Below are 13,038 nucleotides of genomic sequence, written 5' to 3'. Positions count from 1 at the left end.
AAAGCAAATCTATCTAAATATTATGGCGACTTGAACCGTTTTACCCCTACACTACAAATTTTATCCTATGGATTACTTAATTAATTATTTAGAGATTACTTAAATGACACCATTACATTAATTAACCCAATTAACAAGAATTTATAATTCAGAAAATTTTTTCTCTTATATTTTTTATTTTATCGAATAGTACAATGTATTTGATCTGTAATTCCAGTCATTTTGTTATGAAAAAATCACGCAGGGATTCGTGACAATGATATCTGTTCTACGGTATTGATGGTGAGAAGAAAAAGAATAGAAATTAAATAAAATTAACGGCAGGAATGGAATTTATGAAAATCGACTAAAATATTGTGGCCTAGATTTTTGGTTAGTGAATGTCAATGCATATAATTTATTTAAAGAAAAAAAATTAATTGACATCCTATACTTATGATCTCTGCACTCATTCAAATGATAAAATTTATTCGTAATTCCTGTTCATTTTTGAATTTTTTTCAGCGATAATATCGTCCAATAACTGATGAAGGAGAAATATTAGTGAAATTCTGCCACATTAGGGAAAAGAGAGTAATTACAGAAAATGTTTATACAAAAATACGTAAATTTAATCGAATGTGTTATTGATAGTTTGCATTGGGATATAGAGACTTAAATTATGAACAGTATTTGGCAATGTTATATCTGTTGATAATAATGTGAACATAAACAAATTGCGATATAAATTGAATTTTAATACAAAATGTTTCCTTAAAAATATTGACTCAGTATTTTTTACTATTTACCACAGTTATGCAATTCATTGAACATTTCACACAGATTAATTTGCAATTTAAAAAACCCGCAGTTTTGGAAAAAATGCAGAAATTTTTTAGTAACATTCATACAACAAAAAATTGCAAAATAATCAGCAGGTGGTCTTATTCTTGTCTCGAAGCATGACGGATTGTCACATTTTGTTGAATACGAAATGAGTCGGATCACCCTAGCTTTTCTGTTGAAAATTTCTCCAGTTATGAGCAAAACTGTCCCAGTATTTGCCTATCGAATCTCTTGGTACCGAGATAAATTCAAATTACCAAACACAAAATGTTGCACCCACCCTTCTCCGCATTTTTTTTTATCCATGATATCATTCTCAGACATTGAGAAATCGAATGACGAAGACACTGTGTACTCCCAGTTTGTATCAACGATGCATATTGTATGGGCACTTCAATCTTACTGAATTAATATTTACACTCCTGAACCATTTTGATATTAGCGATTTGATGGATCGACTTTTTTACCCTGCCAGGAACAACAGACACATTCAAAACAGAAATAGATGCATCAGGCTTTCATCACTTCATTATTAGATGATGTAATATATAACACTGATGAGATTGCTGTCATTCAATTTTTTAATCAATTTTCGGTAATTGAAAAAAAAAATGGGAAATTGGGAATAAATTTTTTTTTCAAGGGACGTGGATCGTTCGACGCTTGCGCGAATTGTCTAGCGCGGGAAAGCAAAGTGTGGGTCTATACACTACAGATTCAACTGGCAGCTGTAACAGACGTTTCGCGAACGCACTTAACAGTGCGTGAGACGCGCAGTAGCAGGTTCGTTTCTTCTCTCAATCAAACATTTATAAATAAGTTTCCGTTGTTTTCAAACGTTAAAATGTTATTCAACGTCTGAAATTGAATGATTGTATCAGTTTATCCCCATTTATTTCCGGCTATTTTTGTCCGACCACTGAAGTTTAAAATCAGTGGAAAAAGAATCGCAAACAAAGGTCCCTTTCAAATACTATGGGCGAATATGTGTAGTGTCTTGTGTCATTGAAAGTATAATTTCCAAACATGTCTATCGGAAGAGGTCATGTGTCAACTTGAAAGTGAATTCTTGTGATCGGCAGAAAGCATCGAGTCTGCTCGCCACTTATTATTCTACATTTTATTAGCATACGAAAGAATTCGGTAATTATTCAGCAGATTGTAAGATTATTTTGCGAATTTGACAGGAGTTGTTCTCTGTGAATTTCTGGAGCGACCAGAAGCTCTCGATATTTTTCTGCAAAGTTATTTATTTCCTGCATAACTAGATAATTAAAATATTTTGTACACGGAGAAATAGTCTCAGAAGAATTACTGCTTGCACAGTATTTCATTCTACCGGCTACTCGAAAATTCGGGTCCCAATTTTTCTCGCATTTGATGCGAAATTTGACGCAATATTTCCAGTAATTATGTGGGAAAATTCTAATACAAATGAATTCACACATGAGAATATTACAGTGAAATCCCGAATATTTGGTCCCAATATTCATGCAAAAATGTAGTAAATACCAATTCTACTAACGAATTTGTAATTTTACTACACATTGATGCAGCAAAAGTGTAGTAATTTAACAAACTTTTTTAACAGTGCATGTATTTATTTATCAAATTGTCTCAATTGTCTTCGTTGGAAATTTTTTTGGCTGCAAAAAATGTTCCGCGAGGTTTATTCTGTAGAATCCCACATTCTGAAGATATTTACCCAACTAGCCGAGATTTTTCAACGAAGAAGTTTCACTATTTCATTGTTAAATGCGGAAGCTACTCACGATGGAAAGAGAGTCCAGGAATTTAATTTTTTTTTTCAATTTTACAATCAAAAGATAAATTATTCAACTGATTACGTGTTTTTCAATTTTTCTTCACTTTGTTCGACTAATTATTACGAGTAGCTGTCAAGAAACCCTTTTTTTGGCAACTACAGAACAAGTTTTTTTCCTATATTTTGTCAGAAATCTTTGCGTAATGATTAGTATAAAATTTTTGCAATTACCATCTTTGAGCAATTCATTACAAAGATAAAATTGTATTTATCTTGGAAACGATTGTTTTTAGGATGAAAAATCAAAAGATATTTTGTACTATGGGGCTCAGCCCCCTGCGCGCTCCGCACGTCTATCCGCGGGGGGCTTGGCCCCCTCCGCTCGCTCCCTCCGCCCCCCCCCCCCCNCCAAGTCAGCGTGACCGTGAATGTTTTTTTCCACAACTTCCTTCACCGAACTCCATTGTAGAATATCCCCTCCGTGAAATTAAGTTCGCATTGACAGAGATATTTTTTTTACATTCGAAAATGAAAATATTAGGTGTGAATATGACTCCGCCCTTTCCCAACAGATGTCGTTTTTAGTATTGCTTACGTGCACTAATAAATGGCAACACTTGTATTCGATAGTACTTTATGTCAGCTGTCAAACGCACTACGTGACATTTGGTTGAAATATAAGCAACAAGTGTTTTTACCTCCGTGACAATGGCGGTTTTCGTTCCAAGTAAACATCATTTGTGGGAAGTGTTATTACACTATTATATTGCAAAGAAAAGTGTAGCGGAAACTCATCGTTTACTTGTGGAGATTTACGGTGAGCATGCTCCATCTAATACAACTTGCAAGGAATGGTTTTGACGATTTCAAAATAATGATTTTGGCACTGAGGACAGAGAACATGGAAAACCACCAAAAAAATTAGAAGATGCTGAATTGGAGGCATTATTGGCAGAGGATTCTGGCCAAACTCAATCAGAATTGGCTGCAGCATTAAATGTTGAACAATCAACTGTTGCAAAGCGTTTAAAAGCAATGGGAATGGTTCAAAAAGTTATTGGTAACTGGGTTCCATATGAATTAAAAGAAAGAGACATGGAACGTCGAAAAACAATTTGTGAAATACTACTTCAAAGACAGCAAAGAAAAGGATTTTTGCATCGAATAGTCACAGGAGATGAAAAATAGATATATTATGAAAATCCTAAACGCCAAAAAGCTTATGTGAAGCCAGGTGAACCCGGCCCATCCCAGCCAAAAAGAAATATTCACAGTGCCAAGGTTATGCTCTGCATTTGGTGAGATCAGAGAGGTGTTGTATATTATGAGTTGTTCCAACCCTCTCAAACTATTAATGGAGAAGTTTACCGACAACTAATGCATTTGAAGCGAATAGGCACATTAAATTAATTCTTCACCATGACAATGCCAAACCCCATACCGCCCAAGTTGTGAAAAGATATTTAGATAGGACTGGGAAGTGCTACTCCACCCGCCATATTCGCCAGACATAGCTCCTTCGGATTACCACTTATTCCGAACACTGCAGTCAGATCTTACGGGAGAACGGTTCACTTCATACGAAAGTATCAAAATTTGGCTTGATAATTGGATCAGCTCAAAAGACCAGGATTTCTTCAGGCAAAGAATACGTAAATTACTTGAAAGATGGGCGAAGGTTGTAGCTGCAGATGGAGCATACTTTCAATAAACTTTCCTTTAATTTTCCAAACAAGCAAATGTGTTTTATTTGAACAAAAAAATTTGAACACACACCCAATACAAATTCATCGCTTTAATTGCCTTCAACTCAAGAGAAGAAGTCCCAAAAGTAATGAGCATTTTTTCTATTACATATATATCGAGGTACGCGGCAGCGTATCAGCCAAGAAAAAGTTTTCACTCTATGCAAAACTGTCCGTACGCTGCCGTGTATCTATCCACGAGGCAACTACCCCCTCCACTACCTCCGACACATATACATTGAATAAAATAGAAATGTGACAAGGTACATGAAAAAAAATCTTAGTTACATGATATAAATCGACCACTAGCTTCTCATTGATGTAACTATTTTTTTATTCCAATCAATATTTAAAAAATTCCGCGCATAGCAACGGGATCACATGCACATTGTCGTATTTCACATTATCTCCTATCATTTTTTTGTTAGGGACTTGGTAGCACTACAATACAGCCACACACACCAAGGAAGGAGCCTGAGAATTTACAAATTGAATTTGGTGCATGAACGATAAATTCCACAGAAATTTTTCAATTGAGTTCCGTGCTTAAATAAATTCTGGAAGAAGCAAATTGAGTCGGAAAATCTGGAATCAGTAATTGAATCAGTAATTGAATTGGAATCAGTAAATAATGACTGTGAAGTACAATTATTTGTTTTGCTTCGATTGTTAATTGGAAAGATGATCTATCGTGTGAAAAATGAATGAGCCGAATTGAATTGGAAATAACAAAATTTATAGGATATCAAAACGATTCCTTGCTTATTTAGAAAAAAATTATGAAATCTCTCTAAAAAAAACAAAAACAATTGTTTTTGTACAAAAACAGCGCCAAGAAAAAGTTTGGGTTGGTTCTTACCGGGAAGTAGAAATTTTTGAAAAAAAAAAAATATATATATATATACATATATGAGGATATTGGGGGGAATATTTTTAAAAGTTGTAGCTGAGAGTGCCTCCTAAATGGCATCGATTTTCAGATTTTAAAAAAATCTGAACTTCGAAAGTATTTTATATACGGATTTGGTGGAATCGCTGGACATCCCCCCCCCCCCCCCCNTTTATTATAGAGAGACAGTTCAGGAAATTACCAACGAAAAAGTTCCCTGACATTTGTCGCTATACTCTCCCGTAGCAGAGATATTTTGTAACCAACTTGTATGCACGATGTTTGATAGAAATTCTCCTGTTTCTTACCACTTTACAAACAAATTACATTTTTACCTAAATAAATCCTTGATTCCACTTCCAGGATGACAAATGGTGACGTGGAGAGGTTTCAGCACGAGCAAGAAAAAAATTGCGAATTGCTGACAAATGAATGTGAGTAGAAACTTCCACGACATGAGATATCACAATAAAAAGCCCCAGGGGTTCAATGAAAAAAAATGAAACTAAAAATATCATTGATTGTGCGGGTAAACTCGTAACAGCTTGGAATGGAAGCATCCCACAAACACAGCGATGCGTGTATTCCCCCTTTTGTTGTTGAATCCATCAATTTTTCCTTTTTCATTTTTCCTCAAAAATGTGCAGTGTAAAAATCCCCTATCATTTTTGCCAATCACGATGGATAAATGGACGCTCATCTCTTTATCCTCACCGTGATCGATGGCAGTATAATCACGGGGACACAACCGCTCCCGTTTACATTAGTTATATTACTCCTAGACATCGTGAATAATGTGACGGATCAATGCCCGCCGTCTTTTGATGGACTTCTCTGCTGGCCGAGTACGGTTGCTAATGCTACTGCTGTACTGTCGTGCCCTCCACAAGCTGTTCTCGGGTATGAGAATCCCAACAATGGCACATCAACGAAACAATGTCTCCCTGGGGGTAACTGGTACAGTAATTCGCTTGGAGTCACTTGGAGCAATTATACCCTCTGCACACCACCCCCTGGCTATTTTGTCACAGCCGTTGAAAATATCGAGATCACCCATTCCGAGTTTGCGAAGACGCACAACTCTACTGTTCTAATTGTAAGTAATTTCTATACTCCGTATAAATCGTTTATCGATGAGGTGGTAAAAGGAATCATTTTTTGTAATTTTATTGCAAGCGGGTAATTTAAATAAGAAATATGTCCGGATAAGTGAATACTTTTACTCCTTATTTAAATTTTAAGCTTGGGAGAGACATGCACACACTTCAAACTCCTCGAAGGAACTAACTCTAGAAACAAAGATCTTAAAGGTTTCAGGGTTTGCTAACATATGGAACTATGAAAGTCTCTATGACTCCAATGGTGTTTAGTATTAAAAACCAACCGCATACACACCATGGCTCGCTCTTCTCAGAATTTCAACCCACACGAATGTTCTCTCAAATATTATTGTAAATATATAAAAGAAATATCAAATTAATTTTGGCCATTATGGAAAGTGAACTCCCACAAATTTTGATAGGTAAAATTATCATAAATGATGTAGAAAAAAAGGACAGATATTTGGACCTACAAAGGTCTCTTTCGGCTTTTTACTTTCAAATCGTGAATGCATCACAGAAAAAATTAATAAGCACAAAGTAATCTCCGATTAGAATATTCCGAGCCAAAGACAAAGACTGACCAATCACGCGAGTAAAAAAACCCCATGGCACTAGTCGTGAAAGATATTTTTCCGCAGTGATTTTCACTTTTACGAGTTTGGGAAAGGGCTAATACCAATCTCGGCCCATGTAGGGCAATACAAAATGGCCGAACATCGGGCCAAACTCGGCGCCGAGTTCGCCGATAATCGGTTGCGATCTTCGGCCGAACTTTGGGACGTTACCTCGGGCCATCATAGACACCGATGTACGGCCAACATTGGCGTCGATTATCAGCCAACCATCGGTGAAACAATACGTTAAATTCGTTCATACATATTAGTTCCAATAGTTTATAATCGTTTTATAACCCTTCTTATCCGTTCCAGTAAACCAAAAAAGAATAAAATTGAATTTAAAGAAATGGAAAATTGCCCCAGGTGGGATTCGATCGCAGGTCCTTCTGATTTGCAGTCAAGCGCGCTGTCCATTGAGCCATCTGAAATTTCTTATGAAGATAGATTTTTTTCGGATATATAAATACCACATGGTGTGTTTTTTAAATACGATTATCAACAATTAGTTAATGAAATCGAAAGTTCGATGAGAAGAGTTAATTATAATAATTAATTGACTATTCTTAAAATATTTAGGCTTTCATTCGGGGTATCAATATCTATATTCTGTATATTAGGAAAGAGAATGGATGCATGCTATCCATCCATTTATTCGAAAAATAGCCTATAAATATTAAGTCGGTTCCGATCATATCGGCCGTGGAGCAGCCTTTCATCGGGGTCCCGATATTCGGCGAGCAGATATTGGGCCGATGTTTGGCCTTTTATTGAGGTTCCGATGTTCGGCGAGCGGATATTGGACCGATGGCCGGCCTTTTATCGGGGCCCCGATGCTCGGCGAGCGTATATTAGACCGATGTTCGGCCTTTTATCGGGGCCCCGATGCTCGGTGAGCGAATATTGGACCGATGTTCGGCCGTGTTGCATATATCGGCAAGCCCTGCATGGGCGGACGAGGAAAAGTGAAGGTCAGTACGGAAAAATGATTCGAATTAAATAAATTTTATTTGAATCAAATAAAAAAATTTATTCAAATAGCTCGTAATGAAGTTATTATCTAAACCGACAATCGGGTTACATTTGCGCTTTTATTCACTTTAGATGAATAGTTTTCTTAATGCAATCAAAGAATTTACTAATTAAAAATGGAATCATGGTATAGACGGTGAAGAGAACGAATTTATTAATATCTAGTAATTTTTCATTCAGATAAAATAAATCGGTTATTCAATGCAAATGGGTCATTTGTCTGGATGTATTTGAGGCTTTTCCGCCTAGGGGACAAAATAACTGGAATGTAGGGATAATTTCACGGTTGTTTCCCTAAAAGATGTTTTATCTTATCTGTGAGTGAGGCTAAAACATTCGTTCTGGTTGTATATCACCCCATAACGTATTAAACCTCTAAATATTTGATTTTCTGGCCTTCACTCTCACCCCCTAATATTATCCGGATAATTCATCATAGACCTAAATATCATACCCCCCAAATATCACAGTGGGCTCCGTCATGATTCCTGGTGTATATTCGTCAACTCCATAATTTAATGAATATAAAATGACCGCACAATATCTCCATCGTCCTCCACCTAGCGTGATATGTGGGTGGTATACATTTCAACAAGCTCTTGAACAATAATTTGTTTTCAGTTTTCCAATTTAATAATATTATTTATCCAGATATTTTATCACTAGAATTATTTTTGTTCTGTAATATTGAGGGGTAGAAGTCTGAAACAAGGTTACTTCATCCCCTAAGCAAGACAAGATAATATGAATAAATGGGGAGAAATATGTTTACCAGGGGTCTATCGTTCCTCATCGGTTTTTGTGTGGCGATCGGTGATAAAGTAATGATCAAACAACTGAATTGACGTGAGTCATCGTGATTGTTAATTATTGAACTACCTTAACGAAGCGTGATGTCTGATAAGATTGTGACGTTCGGGGAAAAATGTAGGATACAGAATAGAATTATTTTTAATTGAAATTTTAGTGTGTTGGACGCCAGTCGATGGATTATTTTTCAAGAGTGCATCAACTCCTCTCGATTTAGAATTTTCAACAATTTTAACAGAATTACAATGGCTGGTAGCTCAGGTATCAAAGTAGACTCTACTTGTTATAAGGGGGAGGGAGGACGATACTGCCAGCCTGCAATTTTACCTTCCCCATTCACACAATGAGAACACACAATTTAACAAGAATAATCAAATATAATTTCACACAAAGAAAAATTATGCAATTTACAAGAAAGGTGAATAAGGGTTATAATTCCTCATTATTCTCAAAATTATGACAAAATATCCATAATATGAATCGATATTCAGTTGAGGGTCGATACGTCACCTCGAAATACAATTCAATTTATCACATTTTAATTTCACACAAAAAATAATCAGAACTAATGAACTTCAATATTATCCTCAAATTTACCAAAAGTAATCATCAAAAATCGAAAAAATACAAGAGAAGTTGATCACAACTGCCTCAACTCAAGAAAATATAATGAAAAATTAGAAAAGACGCCATCTTGGACGCTTTCTCAAGAATAGCCAAGACAAAGGCTACAATTTTACAATTTTACTCAAAGTTAATAACAATTCGGCTCTGCCCACCTGTCGATTTATGAGAAATCACCTGCTCCAGGATAGACAGCAACCTTTATAATAAAAAATAATAAATTTAACTCAAAATAAACAAAATAAATGCCAATCTGGTGGACAGTACTATTTTGCGACTACATCTCGCGCTGGCTAGGAGACGACTCTCCTCAAGCTTGGGCCGGTTCAACCGATATGCCTGCTTCATCTTGTTTTGGGGGAGGAACCTCCCCCCAAATTCATAAGACACGGAATTTGATTGGATATCGAAGTTCTAACAGAAGTATTAAACGCTAGAATATTCTACGCACTAATTTACATGAAAATTATTTCTCAAAAACTCCTAAATGGATATAAATCAATATTTTCGATATTTTAAAATTATTTTAGATTAAATGTCGTGAATTATCCCCAACGTTGGAATATTATTCACATTCGAGTATCCCTCGCTGAGTTCCTGTAGGTTTTGCTCGGCAGACGACGGGGAGCTTCCCCCTCCGGTTGTTCCTCGCGTCAGGGTACCCTGGACCATAATTGCTCGGTGGTTGATGGCAATGGATCCTCGGTTGAAGACATCTTCTGCACCCATTTCAAAAGCGCGGGCTTTGTAGAGGGACGCCATCGTCTAATCCTCCTTTCCAATGGCTTGAACGGGATGGTCTGGATGTTGTTTGGTCCCAAGAGATTTTTCTCAGGACCTCCATTTCTCGACTCAACCCGTTGTTGCGGAGTTATGACCGTCGGAGATCGCAAATGGTATTCGAATTGGAAAAGATTTGGAGTATTTCCTTTCCCGATTCTCATGGATGAGAGAAGTCTCCTAGAGGCTAATTTTTAACAATCTTGGCGTGGAAGGTCTCATTCTTCATTAAAAAATGAAAATAAACAAATTTTACAAACAAAAAATAAATTACGGGTTGACGACCCGTGTCGTCACAAGATAATCGAAAGACCTTTAATGCATTTTGCTGCTCTTTAATATTTTATCCGCAAAAGTAACTCTTTTCCAAATAAACTCTGAATAGATAAAAACAAGTGAACAATGGAATTTTTTTTATAAATGACTATAGTAATTATTGCTAACAAATTAGAAGTTTGTTTCTGAATGAGTTATCTGTTTTGGAATTTTTATTTCACCACTCTTATTGTGTATTTTTCCATGTTATAATACTGTCATCAACTAAAATATCATCGAAATTTTGCGTATTATTTCGTTCTATCAAATAATTATCGAATTCGTTTTCAGTCTGGGTTTAACCAGGGTTCAATCAAGATTTAATCAGCGTTTAGCCAAAATTTAATCGGTGTTTATTCAGCATTTCGCCAGAGTTTAACCCACGTTCTGCCAGAAGTTAGTCCGGACCATTGTGTAGCTTCATAAACAACGATGCTGTTCTCGAAATTTTTCAACTTGATTAAGAAGGCATTGAAATATATTTTACAATCCACGATTTGAATGATGAAAAAATCGATTTTCTCTTTCAAATCGCATGAACAATGTGCTTCAACTCAACAACCGATTGTGCGAACCCCATCATATTCTGATAGAATTAAGAGGGTATTGTTATCAATTTTTTTAGCTCTGAAATAATTCCATTTTAATGACAATTTTTTGAGCGATCGTTGAAAAAACGATTTTTGGAAAACTATCATTTTTCTCGAATCTGTATGGAAAATGAAATTTTTATTGGTTTCTGTGAATAGAGCTTATCAAAATCTATATCTCTATATATTATAAAAATCCAAATCGACTTCTGGTGATGAAAATTTGGTACTCGAAATTAAGACTCTAAAATTAAGGGTCAGAAATGAAGGGCCAAAATAAAGGTTACGATGGTTATAACGAGGGTTACGAGAGCCAGTTAAGGGTCACAAGTGTCAAAATAAGGATTATGGGTATCATATGTGGGTCATATGGGGGTTGGTGAGAGGAGCGAGTAGCCCCCTAGTAGGCGTAGGGGGCGTAGCCCCCTAGTTCATAAAAAAATTGCTGAAATTCACCCAAAAAAAGTACTGATTCAAGTCGACGTCGGTTTAATTCTAACCAATTTTCAGCTTGATCCAGACTAGTGACTCGAACTAGGCCAATCCGAATTTCGGGTCTGACATAAGTTGAAAAGTGGTTTGTTTTAAGTAGAAACGGGTCCAGCCGACATCGGTTCGAATCAAGCCGAAAAATCGATTTTCCAGTCTGATTCAGACCGATTTTTCGGTTTGATTCAAGCCGATTTTTCGGTTTGATTCACACGGAGAAAAAAAGTGGATTAGCTTTAAAAAAAAAGTTTCTAAATTTTAGAAACGGTGGTTTCTAACCTTCAGGTTTCTAAAATCTAGAGACTTTTTTCTAAATTGAGATTAATTTTAAATTAAAATATACTTAATTTTCGAAAAATATTTTCTAAAATCTAGAAATTTTTTTCAATTTTTGAGGGGAAATTTTGCAAAGAGGGGGCGGCGATATCCGGGGGGGCATATGTTTTATGAAAGGGCGGGTTATCGTTGGGGTTTTTCAAAAATATCTTCGAAACTAAGGGAGATAGTGAATTTTTAATGAAAAGGTGGGGGGCGGGCTTCTCATTTTTTTCCCATTTTGTCCAAGTTGGAAAATTTCAAAAATTTAAATGGATTTTGCATATTTTTAAAATTTTTAAAAATTTTAAAATTTGTAACTTGGACAGAATGAAAAAAAAAATTGAGCACCCGCCCCTTTTTTCAGTAAAAATTCGCTATCTCCCTTAGTTTCGGAGATATTTTTGAACAACTCGCCAACTCAATTTTTTTGGTAGTGAATTCTCAATGCCCCCCCCCCCCTCCTTCCCCCAAAATTTTCGTAAAAATTCGCTATCTCCCTTAGTTTCGGACATATTTTTGAAAAATTCACCGACTCAATTTTTTTAGTTGTAAATTTTCAATTCACAACCCTTCTCCCTCCCCCTCTTTGCAAAATCCCCTCTCCACAGATCTGAAATTCCCGATATTTGGGCACCCCTCCCAATGTATGAGGCACTTATGCTCTTTAAATACCTCAGCCGCAATTCTTTAGTTCAATCTGAAAATTTTCTAAAATTAAGAAAAATTCAGCATTGGTTTTAGAAAATATTAGTTCTTGAAAACAATCCCGGAATTGGTTAATTTTTATTATCCCACCAAGAATAAAGTTTAGAAGAATAAAAAAAGTGCGGCTGGTCACTTAAAGCGCCCAGAGTCACCTAAATCATACGATCTTTTGTAACTTCCGCCTTAGTTTCGGTCAGTCACACAGCCCCAGCCCTGTGTTTCTCACTAGGCTAATAAGGCTGGTGACAGCCGCTTGTTGTAAGTCCTCTGGTTTCAGGAAAGCCTGGCCCCAGATTTTATAGCGACGGAGTGCTAATAGGGGGCATTCACATAAAATGTGGATGACGCCCTCCTTATCGCCTCCGCACAGTCTGCAGTCTTCTTGTTCTGCAAGTTTCATCTTGAACAGATGAGCTCTGAGAGCTGTATGACCC

At 36.3% G+C, this 13,038-nt stretch overlaps 1 protein-coding gene across 2 annotated transcripts in view; it reads left to right on the top strand.

Moving 5' to 3' along the window:
* Window positions 1-1,551: 1,551 nt before the first annotated feature.
* The window catches only part of LOC107042129 (parathyroid hormone 2 receptor), a 34,107-nt gene continuing 22,620 nt past the window's right edge, over window positions 1,552-13,038 (top strand). Inside the window, exons 1-3 of one of the 2 annotated variants that reach the window (XM_015263022.2) lie at window positions 1,552-1,608; window positions 5,588-5,658; window positions 6,007-6,320. In XM_015263022.2, the coding sequence (XP_015118508.1) occupies window positions 5,589-5,658; window positions 6,007-6,320 (384 nt within the window). In that variant the 5' untranslated portion in view covers window positions 1,552-1,608; window position 5,588. Of the gene's footprint in view, window positions 1,609-1,946; window positions 1,969-5,587; window positions 5,659-6,006; window positions 6,321-13,038 lie in introns of those variants that run through there. The other variant, XM_015263023.2, reaches the window with a different exon arrangement.

Source organism: Diachasma alloeum, unplaced genomic scaffold, assembly GCF_001412515.2.
Source record: "Diachasma alloeum isolate Michigan unplaced genomic scaffold, Dall2.0 Dall_scaffold_00422, whole genome shotgun sequence".
NCBI classification, from domain to species: Eukaryota; Metazoa; Arthropoda; class Insecta; order Hymenoptera; family Braconidae; genus Diachasma; species Diachasma alloeum.
This window is presented reverse-complemented; position numbering and strand designations above follow the sequence as displayed.